Raw genomic sequence first — 17,246 nt, forward strand, 5'->3', positions numbered from 1 at the left:
TCCAGCGGCAAGGTTTAACTAATGTTTTTGCTTGCATCATCTCTCAAGTCCAGATCTGCATTGAGAAAGTATGTAGACGACGACAAGGTCCAACAGATTTCAAGAAAAAAAGTAAGAAGAAAATTAACACGTTTTGCCAACACGTTCTGCATTGATCAATGCAGAATATTCCTTCCTGAACCAGATCAGACATGACGACAACAATTATTATTGGATAAACATAACTGTTATGAGCTCTCATTTGATAACTGAACACTAGTCTAGAAGAGAGCGTTGACATTATTATTATACTTTCATTGCTCTAGCAACATCCATCTCCGCGGCATTTCGTTCCGGCCTTTCCAAAACCCATGGACCCAGCACCTCCGCCGCTGCAAATTTGGAGTTCATGGTTTCAACAACAGAGATTGCTGCAGCGAGGTTTGCACATGAGAATCAAGCCAAGTAAGAGGCCTATATATACCCCACCGGTTCACTGCCATGCTCCAGATCACATCCAAGCATCAAACAACAGCATTCCTCTGGTTCTACAAAGATCAAAACCCAAATTAAGCATCACCATCCAGTTTCATCCATCACCTAGCGAGATTTAGTTGCTTTCCTTTGAGAAGAGGAGCATGGAAGGGCACAAGAGCGGCATGGATGCTGCAGTAGGTACCATCCCTCCCATGCAGACAAATGAGAGCAACAGGATTGCCATCATCGTCTCACCAAGGGCTGCAAGCTCCAAGATCATGCCATTTGAGTTAGTCAATGCTGGCGGCGTCATCTCAAAACCACGTGCTGATCCTGCAGAATCCTCTGATGCCCATGCAACTCATCATCACCAATGGAATCATGGCTTACCAAAAATAAAAGCAGTTCCTCTCATCAAGAAGGTACAGTTACAAAAACTAAACATTTTGACAGGCATTTATCTTTAGCTTCTTTTGAGATGTAATCTTGACCTGGAAGAGCTGTTGGTGCAGGTGATCGCTGAGTTCCTTGGCACATTTATACTGATCTTCCCCGTGTTGTCCACCATCATCATTAATGAGCAGCATGACGGCATCGAGAGCCTACTCGGCATCGCAACCTCTGCAGGTTTAGCCGTCACGGTTCTTGTGCTGTCCCTCATCCACATATCCGGCTGCCACTTGAATCCAGCAGTTAGTGTCGCCATGGCTGCTTTCGGCCACCTTCCCCTTGTTCACCTTCTGCCTTACATGACTGCACAAATTATCGGCTCCATTGCCGCTTCCTTCACCGTCAAGGGCATCTATCATCCCGTGAACCCTGGGATCGCCACCGTGCCAAAAGTTGGCAATGTTGAAGCATTCTTCCTTGAGTTCATCACAACATTCTTACTTCTCTTCATCATCACTGCTCTTGCAACTGATCCCCACGCGGTAAGTTTTCTACTGATTTTGATCTTTCAGTTGTGTTTTCCTTCCTCCCACTGTATGAAGTTCATAATCTTCTCATCAAATTTCTTCAGGTGAAAGAGTTGATAGCAGTGGCAGTTGGGGCGACAATAATGATGAATGCTCTTGTGGCAGGGTACGTAGATATGGCATCATTCAGAAATACTCTATATACAGAGCTTTCTTGTGTACTTAAGCTGTCCTAACAATCTGTTTAATTTATTCAATTATGTTTAAGAAAATAAGTACTTTTCGTTGTTTACGAGCAGGCCATCAACAGGAGCATCGATGAACCCTGCACGCACAATTGGTCCGGCAATTGCCACCGGGAGGTACACTCAGATTTGGATCTACATGGTGGCAACGCCACTGGGTGCTATAGCTGGAACTGGGGCTTATGTTGCAATTAAGCTGTAGTAACTAACGGGTAAGAAAATTTCAGGAATGTAAATATTAACATATACTCCTGTTTGTCTGTATGATTTTAAAGAAGAACATGTTATCTGCAGGGAACATGCGGTTTTGGGAGAAAGCTGATACAGTCTGAATGTAAATACATCAAAATTCTTCTGACCCCATGGTCAAGCAGCAATTCTGCTGAAATGTAGATGCATATTAGAATGTTAATATTCATACTTTTGTTTCACAATTTGTACAGTTCTTTTGTTCTTCTTATTTTCTTGGTTTATTTCAAATGTACGTATTTGTACTATTCTTCAGCTCTCAGTTGATTCTCATTATTTGTCATTCAATTTTTTGTCTGTCTCGCTAGCCCAAGTCCAAATTGCAATGAGATTTTGTGCTACAAAAGCTACTTGGAAGGGCCCGAATTTTATGCAGTAAATTATAGTGTGCTGTTGGTAATTTTTGGTTTACCAACCTGCAAAAATCAAAATTTCCAGCTACCTGAAAATTTTACAAGAGCTCTTCGGTATGATTGTAAAGTGGATGAACATTAAGAACTGGATTGCTTTTCTGAATTCTGGAGAACAGTTGAGTAGTGTTCCTCCTAGCACCACTGCCCTCCTCAAAATTAAGTTTTCCAAAAATCCAAAGTTACAATGGCAAATGAGATCTCAAGACAATGGCACCTTTACTACATACTAACTGGTATTATTGTACTCAGATACACTCGTGCAGCATTAGTGATTATTGTATACTACTACTACTACTACTGCTGCTGCTGCTGCTGCTGCTGCTGCTGCTGCTAACCAAAGGAATAAGAGGAGTGATCAACCTCGAATTGATATAATTAAGAGAAGGCAATGTAGGCATGCGCACCAGCTCCCCGCTGCTCTCCAGCCTGAGCCGAGCCCGACGGAGTTCTGCCGGCCGGAAGGGTCAGGAGATGGCCGGAGCTCCTCAATGCCCACGGCAGGTCGCAGGTCGATCCATGGCAGAAATTAGCCGATGTGGCCACGAGTTAGAGGCAGAGATAGGTGTCTCGCGCAAACTGGTATCGTCACCAGTTGGGCCGTCTCGGTGGCACGGAAAATCTCCTTTTCGTAAGCAACAGAAATAGAATGGCATGCTGAGAGAAGTCCCATGGCCGCAACCACCAACAAAGCCATGCATACTTATCTTCAAGCATGGTCAATCATGATGCCGTTGATAAATTATTCTCCAAAAAGAATAACCAACCATTGATAAATGCATCAATAACCTCTTAAAAATGCATCAACTAGGCCCATTGAAATTAGTGGGCCTGCCTAAACTCGATGGCGTCCAGGATGAGGCCGCGCTTGGGGTTCCAACCCAGCACCTCCAAGATCGCCTGCACCTGACAGAGCGAGGCCTATCTGGAAAGCTCTCAAGCAGTGGCGAACCCAGCTAAAAAATATAGGTAGGGCAGAATCATACGGAAAATTTAACCAATAAAAATTAAATCGTATACACATATCATATTTAAATCGAAGCAACATCAAAATAGAGTATAAATGGTATAGGAGAAGAATCAAGATGGTACCTCTTGTATACAAGTAGTCGAGTAAACAACGATTCTTAAACCATATAAATCAACATATATCAAAAGATATAGTACAAACCTGTCAAATTCAAAAATTATTCAATTAGTGAGTGATAATTAAGTGATCATATATTGCAAAAATGTAGATAATATTACGAGAAGACATACCACTCATAAAACACTAAGAATGTCTAGGTCTTTTAGGAGGTTTAGGCAAGCTCATTTTTCGATCTTTCATAACTTGAAATGTCTTCTTAATTTTATCCGAATCAAGTCCTCTAAAAATATCCTTCTCAATGTAGCACAAAATCAAGTCATTGAGCCACTCATCGGATATCCTATTGCGTAAATCTGTCTTGATTATATTCATAGCCGAGAAAGATCTTTCAACCGATGCCGTTGCCACTGGAAGGAGCAATGCTAACTCTATGATGCGATAGACTAGAGGAAAAGCAAGATATTTTTCAGTTTCTATCAATTTCATGGCTAAGCTTCCAAGATCATGACAAGCTTTGAAATCATCAACTCTTCGCACGTGAAGAATGAAGGTCTCAAGTTGATCCCTTATAAGCGAACGCTCAACAATTGAGAAATCATGATCATAGATCTCCGTCAGACGAACAATCTTATCAACATCAAACTTAGCGAATGAGTCTCTTGGATGAAGACAGGATAAGCAAACAAGTAACTCTGATGATACCTCATTAAAGCGATGATCCATCTCCGTGATAATAGCATCAAGAGCAGCAAAGAAAGTATCAACACGATAATGATGCTCTTGAGTTATCAAGTCACCATCAAGCCTTGAGCGACCCCATCTTGGTATGGGCTTATTCATATTTGGTAGTGGAATCTTTTTAGCAACACAAAAAGATTTGACTTCTTTAAATAATGGCTCCCAACCTTCATTTCGCAAGGTGACCAAACGTGTCTTGACATCAACTAGTAATGACATAGACTGAACAATATTTTGATCCTTTCTTTGTAGCAAGAGAGACAACTCATTTGTAATGCAAAGAACTTGCAACATCAATTTCATATTTAAAACAAAGGAAAAGCTCTCCATTTTGCGTACCAAACCAGCTGCTCGACCAGGATTACGCTCATCCCCATGAATCATGGACAACACTCTGACCACAGAATCCCACATTGACTCAATACGGAGTAATGTTGTGAAATGAGAACCCCATCTTGTATCACCAGGTCTAACCAAGTTTGTTCTTTGATTTTTCCCCTTTCCTGAAAAAATCTCACCACTATCCAACTTTTGCAAAATGGTATCGCGATTATGTGCAATTAACTTATCTTTCCTTCGACAAGATGAACTAGCACTAGTCACAATCAAACTCACATAGTTGAAGAAATCAGAGAAAGATGAACAACAAGTTGTAACGGAAACAATGACCAACTGCAATTGATGAGCAAAGCAATGAACATAGAAAGCATAAGGGTTCTCATCACGAATTTGTTTTTGCAAACCATTGAATTCACCTCTCATATTTGAAGCTCCATCATATCCTTGCCCTCGAAGTTTAGCAACAGATAAACCATAGTCAGCAAGCATCTCAAGCAAAGCTTTCTTTAATGCATTTGATGTTGTATCCTCCACATGTTTGAGACCCAAAAACCTTTTCACAACCATTCCTTTATTGTTCACAAACCTACAAGACACATGATGCAATTAGGTGACTAACTTGTTGCAAGACCCAGATAATTTATAGAATGCATAAATAAATAATAACTAACCTCACAATCACAGCCATCTGCTCTGCTATTGAGATATCACGAGATTCATCAATTAGAACTGAGAAACATTTATCACCAATCTCTTCCTTTATCACTTCCCTAATCTCTATCGCACAACTTTCAGTAAGATCCTTTTGAATCTTGTGAGAAGTCATTTGGGCATTTAATGGACACAACTCCTCAAATGCAACCTTTACACTCTCATTCCTCTTTTTATACCACTCAAGCATCTCTAAGAAATTCCCTCTATTTAAGGAGGAGGGAGATTCATCATGTCCACGAAATGGATGACCTTGCGCAATGAGGAAGCTTGCAACATCTAAAGAAGCTGTCAGACGAACTTCATATTTCATTTCAGCATCAACACTATTAGTCTCAACCCTATGTGTGATACTTGCCCTTCGATTCTTAAAATCTTCACATGCTGTCCTTGCTCTATTATGACAACTAGTTGGCCCACCAATATGAAGAGGAAGTCCATGATAAGCATTCTTCCAATTCCTATACCCTGCTTTGGTAAAAGCATCATGACCAAATTGTTGCTCTAAGGGCTCCTGCTTAAAAAGAAAGCAATAGAAACAATATGCTGCATCCTTTGCCACACTGTACTCTAGCCAATCGTTTTGCCTTAACCAAGTTTCTAAAAATGCCCTGCTATCACATAACTTGCGAGGAAAATCATGGCCAAAAGGTTGTGTCGGGCCCTTCAACAAATAAGCCCTCTTAACATCATCTCTAATGTTTGGATGAAATCCCTCAATAGGAATACGAAGTCCTGGATCAGAAACAAGATGGACAACCGGGTTGAAAACCTTAATACCTTCAATATCTTGTGATGGCAAATTTAGTAATAATGTATCTTCAACAGCAACTTGTGCCATAGAATCTGCAATTTCAGGTGCTGAATCTCCGAATCCCAGTCCCAGGTCACCCACCTCCCCTTGCCCTTCTTCAGATTCAAGAGCATTTCCACTTTCACGGGTACTTGGACCCGAGCCACTCGACAAATTGCTACTAAAGAAGGACTTCAAATCTACAAAATCATTTAATTTTTGTTGACTAATCAATATTCATACTACATTACTAAAGGAATCAAATCACAGTGAATAACTTAATATACCTAGCATTTTATAGCGCTTCTTGCTTGGCGGGGTAGGTCTGGCGCTTCCAGATTGCTGGCTTCGGCCTCCCTTCATGCCCGGCGCTATTATTGATACCAATGTAACCAATCAGTGACAAATTTGAGAAAAAAATTGAGCAGTACATCAAATACGATGGATAGGAAAATAATCGAAGTACCGGACAACTTACAAGTCACAATTAAACAGGTAAAGAAGTGCTAATGCAGTAATGTCTAATACCCTCACACAGAACTGCCCTCACACCCGGCTCTTGCTCTGCTAGGCTCTGTCCTCTGACCTCACTGTGCCAAACTGCCAATCCACAGTTCCCCACTCCCGGACTCCCCAGTCACCAGGCGGCCAGGCCCCCAGCGCCCAGCGCCCAACGCCCAGCGCCCAGCCACCAGTTCTGCAGTTTTGCTTGCCGCTGCAGGCCTGCAGCGTTGCCCGCAGCCCCGCTGCCCCCGCACGGCCGCACCCCGCAGCCGCCCGCCCGCCCTCCGCTGTGCGCTCCCAGTCCCAGGCTCCCAGCCCCAGCCCCCCACGCGGCCACTCCCCAGCGCGGCAGCGCCCGAGCCCCGAGCCGCCCTGCAGGGTGCAGGCTGCTGCCTTGCTGGTGCTGAACAGCTGAAGCCTGAATGGAATCGGTGATGGCAGGCCGCAGGCGGCCAGGCGCGCAGCCGAACTGCCCGGACGCCCGGAGCCCCAGATCCGCCGATGAGGAGTCGAGGAGGCGCACGGGCGCACGGCACGGCTTCGGCAATCGGCAGTTTGGTGGGCACTGGCAGTGGGCTCCCTCTCCCTGAGCGGCGGCGCACCGCGCACAGCACAGCCAGCGGCCAGGACGCCAGGTAGGGTGCTCGGCTGCTCGCTCTGCCCTCTCTCTGTGTCCGCGTGGGCGTGGGGAACGGCTGCAGCCCGTAGGAACAGGCCAGGCGAGCCTGTGAGGTGAGAGGAGCATCGATTTGGGCTTGTGTCCTGTGGGCCGAAGTGCCGAATGGATTATGGAGTTGGAACTAGTCGGCCCAAATTGATTCGATCCCCTTCAACCTTCATCTTCTTCCTCCTGCAGCCTACATGACAGCCAACCGAAGAACCGAAGAGGTAGGGCGGTGGCCCTACCATGCCCTATAGGTCCGTCCGCCTCTGCTCTCAAGCAAAGGCGAAAAGGCAATTCGGAGGCGATTCAGCCGGTCCCCTCGCCTCTGACGGCCTCATGTCTCCTGCCATCGGAGCGGGAGGGTGGCCCGGCCTTTGTGTGTTTTATGTTAGTATTAGAGTAGTTTAGTTGTTGTTTAGGTTGTAGTTTAGTAGTTTTATGCTTCTTGTTTTTTGGTTCGTAGTTTAGTGAAGGGGTTGGTTCCATGAGGTTTTATCGGAGGTGAATTCTCGTCGGGTAATAGCTGTTGATTTTGCATGTTCCTCCCTGGTACCGGTGCCTTCTGCGGTGTTGTCCTCGAAGGGAGATGCGGAAGTTGTATTTTATGTATGTGGTTGTGGTTATGATAGAGGTGTCTTGCCTAGAGCTCTGATGATGTGTTTCCTTTAATACCTTCGCGGCGTATGCGTCAGTCTAGACGCGTGTTCTGTTTAAGGTTGTTGGGAGGGCTTTGTTTTCTCCGAGCGGGTTGTGTGGAGACATTACCGATGCTCGTGAGAGGTCTTGTTGGCTCCACATGAGTGCGATTGGGTGGAAGTCCTGTTGGTTTGCTTTGTTGTTCGTCAATTCATGGACGCTTGTGATGCTTAAGGCGTCGGATCCTGTATCCCTTAAAGATGCTACGACTAGTGGCTATAGTGAAGTGCATGTGCATACAGCGTTTCAACGGCATGTCTTTCGATGTGCTACTGGTGGTAATGAAAACCTCCAAATCTTCTTTGAAAGCTCCTTCGTCGGCTGGGTATCGGCTTCAAGCTGCAATCGCTGCTCCGATCACCGAGGACGAAGAAGACCAAGAACTCTTGCAAGTTTCACGATGTAATATTTCTAAGGGGTCTGTAATCTTATTGTATATCAATAAAATGCCAACCGGGTTCCTTAAAAAAAAAAGCTCACCTGCACTTCCTCCTCCCCACCTTCCTGCTCGTCGGCTAGGCAAAGCTGTCCCATCTCCATCTCTCACCACCCGTCCTCCCATAGCCTCGACGCCCTCCTCGGCTTCATCGGGCTGGAGGCACACGACTTGGCATTTGGCGATCTGGCCGCCCACAGCCACTGTCGTCTCCTGGTCCTGGTGCCCGCCCGTCGCGCTGTACACAAGGTACCCGTGTAGGTGGTCACTGGCGTGAGCGCGGCGGAGCCAGGCATAGATGTCGAGGCACGTGCAGTCCACCAGCTCCGCTACCTCAGCAAACCTATAGGCCACCATGCATGCAAACAAAATCAAACAAGGACGAATCGGAAAAAACAAAAGAATTCAAAATAGGGATTAAAAATTTATTGAAATATCAAGAATTTTGGAGGAGAATAAAATATCTAATTCTTGAGTTTTCTTTCACTGATATGTAAGACCCACAGAGTAGAGAACGAAAAATTCGTAAAATTTTAACGAAATTTTACAAATTTTTCTTTGTGGGACAAAAAAAATTATAAAACGACTAGCTAAAAAGCTAGCTCACTAACACACAATAGCATGTTGCATAAATAGGCCGACGAAGTTTTCGATGAACAACTAAATTAATAGGAGGAGGAAGAAGAAGTGAACCTAGAGAGGGGGTGGGGCATCCATCTCCAGCAGAACTCGCCATCATTGACGGGGGCTCTGGCGTTGCAGAGGCAAGGTAGGCATCCTTCTTGCTGGCCTTGGCCGGACGGTTTGTGGTCAGCGACGCCCGGGGCCAGCCCTGAGGGGTTGTATCGGAAAAATAAAAAATAGCATCGTCTAATCAATAATACGTCGATATCGATCGGAAATTGATAATTCTAAACGAAAACACCAAACTATTGCTCACAAGTCGCATATCTCATGCGTCAAATTTAATGAAGTCACACAAGTATATGGCAATATGATACATCTTATATGATAAGACAAATGATAACACACATTTAATAAGACATATGTATTTTGGAAATAACCTCAAAGTGCAAAGGAGTTGTGTTGAACTGTTGATAGTGGGTCAGATAAAAGCAAGTGCAAATTTGTATTTCCTATGGTCATTTCCTAGCAAAGAGCAATCCAAAAGCAGTGTAGGAACTAAAGTTCAGATACAACAAACAATAGCTAATAGATCATATTAGTATCATTTTAACTTCTAGCCTTGAGACACATGAATCATATAAATAATGAAGAAAAGATTTATGATAAATCATTGATGTGAAGCAATTGACAACCTATGCATAATTTAACTATGAGTATGACACTAATTACACTACAAGAATACGTTCAAATGTATGGATGCTAGGTGGCCGGTAGGAGAAAGAGGTAAAAAGGGTCGGAAACGGTAGAAAAGTGAAAACAGTCGAAAACGATAAGAAATTGCTCAAATCGTTTCCAGCATCATATTTTTGTCTTGAAATTGGAATAAAAAACTATAACGCTGGAAAGTGTCAGAAAATACCAAAAATGGATATGGATTACCATTTTTCAGTTTAGACGGAAAAGATCTCCGGTCGAACCGGGAATTTCTATTACCGTGTTCACCCCTATGGAAAGATCAAATTAATCGAAAGATCAACGGCATGCAAACCGATCGTTTTCCTTCTGAAAAATAATATAGCGTAGCTGTAATGTTTTGCTTCTCAATTGTTCGTGGGGCTTTGATGTAGTGTCTCAACGACCGCATCAACTTGCAGCTCAATTAAACGGGCTGTCCAGTACTTCTGCATCTTAATTTGTTGGAGAAGAGATGAGAAGGAAAAAAGAAATGCTAAAGGTCATACGGTTGGCCGTCGCTGTTGTGATCATAAACAGGCCGTGATGGCAATGCATGAACCAGGCTCTGCTCTGGACTGGGTCGTTCCCAACATTTTTGAAGATGCAACATAACTGGAGGGGATTATCCCCTACGGATTATACTTATAAATTAAAAAGAGACTACGTACATCTCTAGCTAGGATCTGATCAAGCATGGAGTGGAGAAGGCGCAAGGGCCTCTGAGTTCTTCCTGCCGCAGTTGACGTTGCAGGGGCAGTTGGGCATGCACTCCTGCAGCGACGCCCAGCACATCTTGTCCTTGATGCAGCAGAAGATCTCCCCCTCGTTGTGCGGGAGCTGGTTGTAGAAGCACCCCTTCGTGTCCACGTCGATGACGTCTATGCTTCGAGCTATACATCAAAAGAGATGTCAGGAATCGATGAAACGGCATTACAGATAATGATTAACATGCATGAAAACTCTACATATTTTCCCAGAAGAATAAGTTTGATTTGGTAGCTACCGCTTATGCGTGCAGGAATGCTAGAGCACGCCAGGAGAACCAAGGTAAGCAGCAGGAGTCCTTGGACGCTGTACTTCGCCATCTCTGACTGCACACACACAGTTATCGCAAACTACAAGAGTTGGCAGGTGCTCTATATTGTCTATAAAATTGCGACTACTGATGAGTATCGACTGCTTGCGCCAGGGTCGATATATATAGCACAAATACAATATGAGAGATTAATGCTTGCCCGGCTTATCCTTGCCTCTTATTTTAACACACTGCTAAGTATGGCTTCTCACTGCTTGCGCCAGGGTGAATATATATAGCACAAATACAATAGGAAAGGTTACGTTAATGCTTGCCCGGCTTATCCTTGCCTGTTATTTTAACACACTGCTAAATATGGCTTCTCACTGTGTGTATCCTGATTGACAAGCTGGTGAGGCTTATCGTAACGTCTAGTTTTAACTCCACTACTAACATGCCAGATGGTTTCCAAGGCAGAAATAAAAAACAACGTCTTCTCCATGCCAAAGAGCAAGGCTCCAGGGCCGGGCGGATTCACCATCTTTTTCTACCAGGCTTGTTGGGATATTTTCAAATATGATGTTAGGGAGTTTTTCCGATGCCTTCATGGCCTGCGCTCTGGCAATTTCAAAGCCCTGAACTCCGTCCACATTGCCCTCTTGCCCTATCATCCTTATCCGTAACATTACAAAAATATTCTCAAAGTTCCTGGTGAATAAACTCGCACCGCACCTCAATGACATCATGTGAAACTGCCCTTCTAATGCCACTTCTGAATATGCCACATTGCCACTTCTGCCCTATCACAATATTTGCCATTTAATGCCAGATTATTTATCGTGGGCATATAGTTTCTTTGATCTTTTAATAAACAAATATATTGGAATTTTCGAGCAAGGTGAGTTTTTTCTATTTTGTCGAAACTAAGCAGATTGCCCCCATTTGAAACTTGGTAAGATATTTCACGTAGAAAATAGGAGAATCGTGGCATGGGGGATAAAATTGGCAACCACCCACACACTTGCATATACTTAGTAGCTGCTTATATATTTTACACATATGGAATCAATTCAAGATACAATAATATAAAGAAGTAAAAAAATATAACATAAAAAAAAGATTTATATACACAGAATTCACAACATGATCAACTTAAATGAACGTTGAAGATCAATTAGATATGTCACAACTCGTGTATTTTATAGAAGCATAGATAACACTAACCGCTAATATAGTTATGTTTCTAAGAATATACATGCATATGCAATGCAACAACAGGGAACATCGATGGCTCATATCGTCTGTAGTAACACAAACCATCCATGATAAGATCACATCTTCATATGGGCCTAAACTCGATGCTCTCGACGATGAGGCCGCACTTGGAGTACCACCCCAACACCTCGAAGCTCGCCACCACCTCCTCCTCGCCCTCCTGCTCCCCGCCGGTGCTCGTCGTGCACAGCCGCCCCATCTCCATCTCCCACCACCCGTCCTCCCGCAGCCTCGGCCGTCTCGGCTCCTCGCCTTCACCGCACCGCAGGCCGGCGCCCCTGAACTTGCACGCGTTGGCGTCGTCGGGCCGGAGGCACACGGCGTGGCGCGCCACCACGCGGCCGCCCACGGACACCGTGGTCTCCTGGTCCGGGTAGCTTAGGCCGCGGTGGCCGTCCGCCGTGCCGTAGACCAGGTACGCCGCGTAGGCGGTCGCCGGCGTGAGCGCGGCCGCCGGGAGGTGGCTGTAGATGTCCAGGCACGTGCAGTCCACCAACTCGGCCACCTCCGCAAACCTGCTGACCAGGAGCATGCTGTACTTATTAGCATAACTTTCTTAATCAGTTCATTGCGAATCCGAATCAAATCAATCGGACAAGCATTATCATATCCAAGTATAGTGTCAGCACAAGATTATTTAGTTGTTCGTGTGATCCACGCGGATGCGAAGGCATAGATCGATCGATGCACCGACGTTGGATTGATCGATGCTTACAAGCGAGCAAGACTGAATATTATTTGGAACAGCTAGCTTTTGCCAGCTAACAGTGACATGCTGCAAAAGCAGCTCAGGAAGTACGGAATTACTGATCCTTTGTTATAAATTTCACCAAGCAATATAATTACACACCTTTAAATTTAGGAGTTTTTCAGCGATGGGTTAGCAACGGCGGGGTTAGGAATTCGGGTTGCTGGTGGCCTATTCTTGATAGGCAGCAGGTTTAGATAAAGCTTCAAGAGAGACAAGCCGACCTGACAGAGGAGATGGGCACGGGAGCGGGAGCGGGAGCGAGACGGGACGGCGAGGCGGAGGGGCGCCATCGGGTTATCCACTGAGTTAGTATGTGCGAAGGAGTGGGGAAGCGCGAATCCACTGGGTTAGCATGGCGAGGGTGTGATGAGCGCGAATCCGGCGGTGGGAACAATGCCGAAGACGGCTGGAGGTGGGGAAGCGAGCTTAGTGGGGTGTCACTATACGGGCGGGGGCGGGTGGGATCTAGAGGTTGAAGAAAAGCTGGCTCACAACCGTTATCTGAAAATACAAACAAAATCAGACGTCTGGAAAAAAAAAGTAATTAAGGTGATATCGTTTTTTTAAAGGTACAACAAGAATGCACAACACACCTACTCCATACTCACACCATACGTAATATTCTAACCAGACTAATCCTAGACGCTACCGGAGAAATCCTCGGTACTACACCCAAGTGTCCATCTTTGGGATCGAACTGTGAGTAGGCTAGGTACTCCCAGCGTTACCACTGAGCCCCAGTGGCTCGTTCGCAAGGTGATGTCGCTTTTGGGGAGAATTAATCGTGCTAGAAATTGGCTTGGGTGTCGTGGTGTCGCCTATAATTGAGCTCTACAAGCTTTTCTTGGGCTTGGTTGAAAAGCTTTATTATGAGTAAGTACACATACGTGGCCCTTACACCTATGTCATTTGACCGTTTACTTGCATACGTAATATTTAAGTACGTGGCACAAGAACAGCACGGACGATCAGGGTTATTCTTACTGGTAAATAAAATTTGTCAAATATCAGATAAACATGATTTATCAGATTTATCAAAATAAATTCAAATAAAATTTTAGTAAATATAATATTTTTTTCTACCGTATTCACCGGTAAACCAAGTTTATCATCGGTTTTTGGCCGAGTTTTTTCCCTGCGAGCGACAGGTCTAGCTTTGCAACCTGGAACAAGTGTCTATTCTTCTGGATTCCTTACTCGAACAAATATCTATTAAAAAACCGTTCAATTCCTGCAGAATCGGGGAAATTTCCATGTTTTGAAGTTTGTCTAAGATGAAGAACGTCGCAAGATTGCGACTCAACGAACAGATAGCTAAACCAACAAAGTTATGCAATCGACCGGTCCCCGTTAAACTTGACTAATCACTGTCGTGCGAGGTGTGTGTGGTACAGTATTGATTTGCTTGGGCCTATCTAGCTAGCAGGGAAAAGAAGAAGATGATGAAAGCTAGCTAAGATTGCTAGGAGGAATTTTTCATTTTCTTGAGATGAACAGAGCGCATGGTATGGTATGCATGTTTTCAGGAATTAATACTTTTTATCTGATTAAGGAGACCAAGCTTGGATAAGGAAGGGAAGAGTGATGAGAGAATAATTTAGAAGAGGAGGTGAACCTGGAGAGCGGCTGGGGCGTCCATTTCCAGCAGAACTCGCCGTCGTCCCACGGCAGGCTGAGCCTCCTGGCCGACAGCGCGTAGCACTTGGCGCCGCTCGCCTTCTCCAGCCACACCCTGACCAGGCCATCATCGACGGGGGCGCCGGCGTCGCAGAGGCCGAGGTAGGCGTCCTTCTTGGTGCTCCTGGCCGTCGGCGTCTGGAGGACGATGGTGCTCTGGCGGTCGAGCTTGGGGAGGAAGCTGCACCAGACGTGGTCGGAGTCGGCGGCGGCGCGGAAGGCCGGGGAGACGGCGGCGCAGCGGCAGGCGTCGCGCGGGGAGGTGAGCGCGATGGCGTGCGCCAGGCAGACCTCCGGGAGGTCCCCCACCTGGGTCCCCTCACGGCTCTCCTCCACCGCCATCGTCGCCAAAATTAAACAATCTATCTCCGATCCAAACCCCGTGGGAATGGCCGAGCATCCAAGATCTTATATATGGCTGCCCCACTATGTAAAATCTGAAAAAGTTTAATTTTTCAAATTAGAAAACACAAGGTGTTAGACGTGACTACGTATTCTATCTGACTTTTTGTCCGTTTGAGGATGTTTGACGTTTTTCTCTTTTTGCTAGGAGTTTATTAAGTTATGAGCAGCTGCTTATTTTGTGGATCTTATTTTCGATAAGTTTCAGATTTCTCTCATGAGGTGAATATAAAACCGACGAGACTATTTATTTTTTCTTCTAATATATGTCGGCAATCCTCTTCCCATCTTTTCGAAAAAAAGAAAAGACAAGGTGTTAAATTACAGCTTTGTGAATAGTAGTAACAGGGAAAGTCAACCCACGGGCTGTTCTGTTGTATGCAGCACTGCAACCAGCAAGTGAGCCGGCAGCATCCAATGAAGAAGAGGAGGAGGATGAGGAAGAAGTCGTCGTTGCCGTGCGATTCCGTTCGAATTGCCGGGAGTTTCACTTTCACTGCGACATCACCTGGACTTCCAAGCAAAGTCTGCCTGCCGAGTAGAAGAAGCACGGATCGATCGATTTATAAATTGGAAGAAGCAACCCCTTGGGCTTCTACGGAAGCACTACTGCACTGATGATTGGCTCGGCAGGGGAAACATGATTTTTATAGGGATAATTAATTTTTTTTGCCATTCTAGTGAACGACACATGTCAAAAAAACACCCATTCGAGATGATGTGCCAAAATACCACTGGCCCCATAAAAAAACTTGCTCATTTTGCAACTTTGAGGCCTTTTTTGCCGCCACGTGGCATTTTTTTTTTTCTGTCTCTGTCGATGTGCAAACTGAGTGGAAAAGACCACTCTGCCCTCTCTCCCATTTCTCTCCCGGCCGAGCATCGTGCACCGAGTTCCACACTACCAAGCATCCGCTAGGGCCGAGCCAAGAGAAGCGCGGAGGAATGTCGCTAGGGTCTTCTCCGACCGATCCCCGCGTGAATCCCACCGTCTTCTAGCTGAATCGACCTTCGCACCTACCTTCTTCCTCGACACTAACAAGCCTCTACGCCACTTTGCCAATGCGCCGTCATGTCCCAGCTTCTCCTTCCAATTCTAAGCCACGGTAAACTTCCTCCTGTGTACGTCATGCTTTTACGCGCGCTACCTCAGCATCAGGCTGTTGCCGGCATGACCCTCCACACGGGCCGAGCACCACCACGCCATGGCGCATGCCACTGACCGAGACCCACCCAATCGAGTTCCCAATCATGCGATTATTCTGTTGATGCCCTTGGTCGACTGATTCGTCACCGTAAATGTCACCAGCCAGGTCAAACAGGTCAGACCAGGTCCGCCGTCAGGCCTAGGTCAGTTACGACGGGTGGTGATTGGTGATTGAAAGAGGGGAGCCGAGAAGATGGCGAGGGCAAAGAGCTCTACAATGGTGTTGTTGCTCGGCACTTCGGACTCGAAGAGATGGTAGGCCGGTTAGGAGGCGAAGAAAGATGAAATCGCGTGATTATGGTAGCTAAGGACCGCACATTGGCGCTACTAGAGAATCTGTGGCTGCGCATCCTGGTCCGAATCCTGCTTTGGGTGCGTGCTGACCCGGCTCCCTCGACCTCCAGCTTTGCTCTGGTGACGCCCCCGAGTAGCTACGACGATGACGGGTGGTGACCAGAGGAGGAAGATAGATTAAATTGGGCATTTTGAGGAGGGGTATAAAGGTCTTTTTCACTCAATTTCTACATTGGCAAAGACAAAAAAAAAATGTCACGTGGCGGCAAAAATGGCCTCAAAGTGGCAAACAACAAGTTACTATGAGGCATAGATGGCATTTTGGCATATCATCTTTAGTTGGTATTTTTTAGACACATGTCATCTATTTGTTAGTGATAAAAAATTAATTAACTCGTTCTTACAAGTGCACGCTTATAATCAACTGCATCAGAACACGATGGATACCAAACCAAATGCTTTGGTTCCTACTCATACATAACTCAACCTAATAAACCGTTTGTTTAAAAGTGTTTTTTTGCACCTCAAAAGCTAGTCAATGGGATAAGGGACTCTTCACTTTTAAGCTATGTGTATTGCCCTTTCACAACTAATATATGACTATTCTAACTATCTCTCCCTTCACACATTAGTATCCCTTGACCATTCATCGCTCCTTCATTGTACACCAATGGTCCTTCGGCCCATACTCCACTGGCATAAATGGTCTATCAGACCTTCGCACACTTATGTGAATCGGACTAAAGATTATGGCTCATGCCTTGTGGATCAAACTCTAATACCAATTATAAGATAAAATGATTTTTTATATCAAAAACTAACCAATAAAATAATAAGCTCTCCACTTTTAAGTTGTACGTATTGTTCCTTCACAATTAATGTGAGGCTATTCCAACATAACCTAAATTTATTACATACATGGTAACTCCTATATAAGAAAGAAATAGGATCCAATGGCAGACACCTCAACGTTCATACGGCTCCATCGTGTGCAAAGTCAAAGTCCATGTATTCT

General features: G+C 45.1%; 3 protein-coding genes across 4 annotated transcripts; 1 reads left to right on the forward strand and 2 right to left on the reverse strand.

Moving 5' to 3' along the window:
- The first annotated feature begins 508 nt into the window (after positions 1 to 508).
- LOC133895948 (aquaporin NIP3-2-like) lies at positions 509 to 2,097 on the forward strand. Its single transcript, XM_062336474.1, has 5 exons — positions 509 to 878; positions 969 to 1,388; positions 1,478 to 1,539; positions 1,673 to 1,830; positions 1,913 to 2,097. The coding sequence occupies exons 1-4, from the start codon at positions 618 to 620 to the stop codon at positions 1,818 to 1,820; spliced, it is 891 nt and encodes a 296-aa protein (XP_062192458.1). The 5' UTR covers positions 509 to 617; the 3' UTR covers positions 1,821 to 1,830; positions 1,913 to 2,097.
- A 1,278-nt stretch (positions 2,098 to 3,375) lies between these two features.
- LOC133896015 (uncharacterized) lies at positions 3,376 to 8,605 on the reverse strand. Its single transcript, XM_062336530.1, has 4 exons — positions 8,293 to 8,605; positions 6,535 to 7,177; positions 5,116 to 6,174; positions 3,376 to 5,030 (listed from the first exon to the last, which is right to left on the reverse strand). Exons 1-4 carry the CDS (start codon positions 8,603 to 8,605, stop codon positions 3,551 to 3,553), a joined length of 3,495 nt encoding a protein of 1,164 aa, XP_062192514.1. The 3' UTR covers positions 3,376 to 3,550.
- Positions 8,606 to 11,834: 3,229 nt separating this feature from the next.
- On the reverse strand, positions 11,835 to 14,907 carry LOC133896235 (F-box protein PP2-B10-like). 2 transcript variants are annotated; one of them, XM_062336798.1, is made up of 2 exons: positions 14,267 to 14,907; positions 11,835 to 12,418 (listed from the first exon to the last, which is right to left on the reverse strand). In XM_062336798.1, exons 1-2 carry the CDS (start codon positions 14,668 to 14,670, stop codon positions 11,965 to 11,967), a joined length of 858 nt encoding a protein of 285 aa, XP_062192782.1. In that variant the 5' UTR covers positions 14,671 to 14,907; the 3' UTR covers positions 11,835 to 11,964. The 2 variants fall into 2 exon arrangements, with proteins under 2 accessions (XP_062192782.1, XP_062192783.1); XM_062336799.1 differs by having other exon boundaries at positions 11,839 to 12,415; positions 14,267 to 14,896.
- Positions 14,908 to 17,246: the final 2,339 nt, after the last annotated feature.

The sequence above is a fragment of the Phragmites australis genome, chromosome 16 (assembly GCF_958298935.1).
Source record: "Phragmites australis chromosome 16, lpPhrAust1.1, whole genome shotgun sequence".
Lineage (NCBI taxonomy): Eukaryota > Viridiplantae > Streptophyta > Magnoliopsida > Poales > Poaceae > Phragmites > Phragmites australis.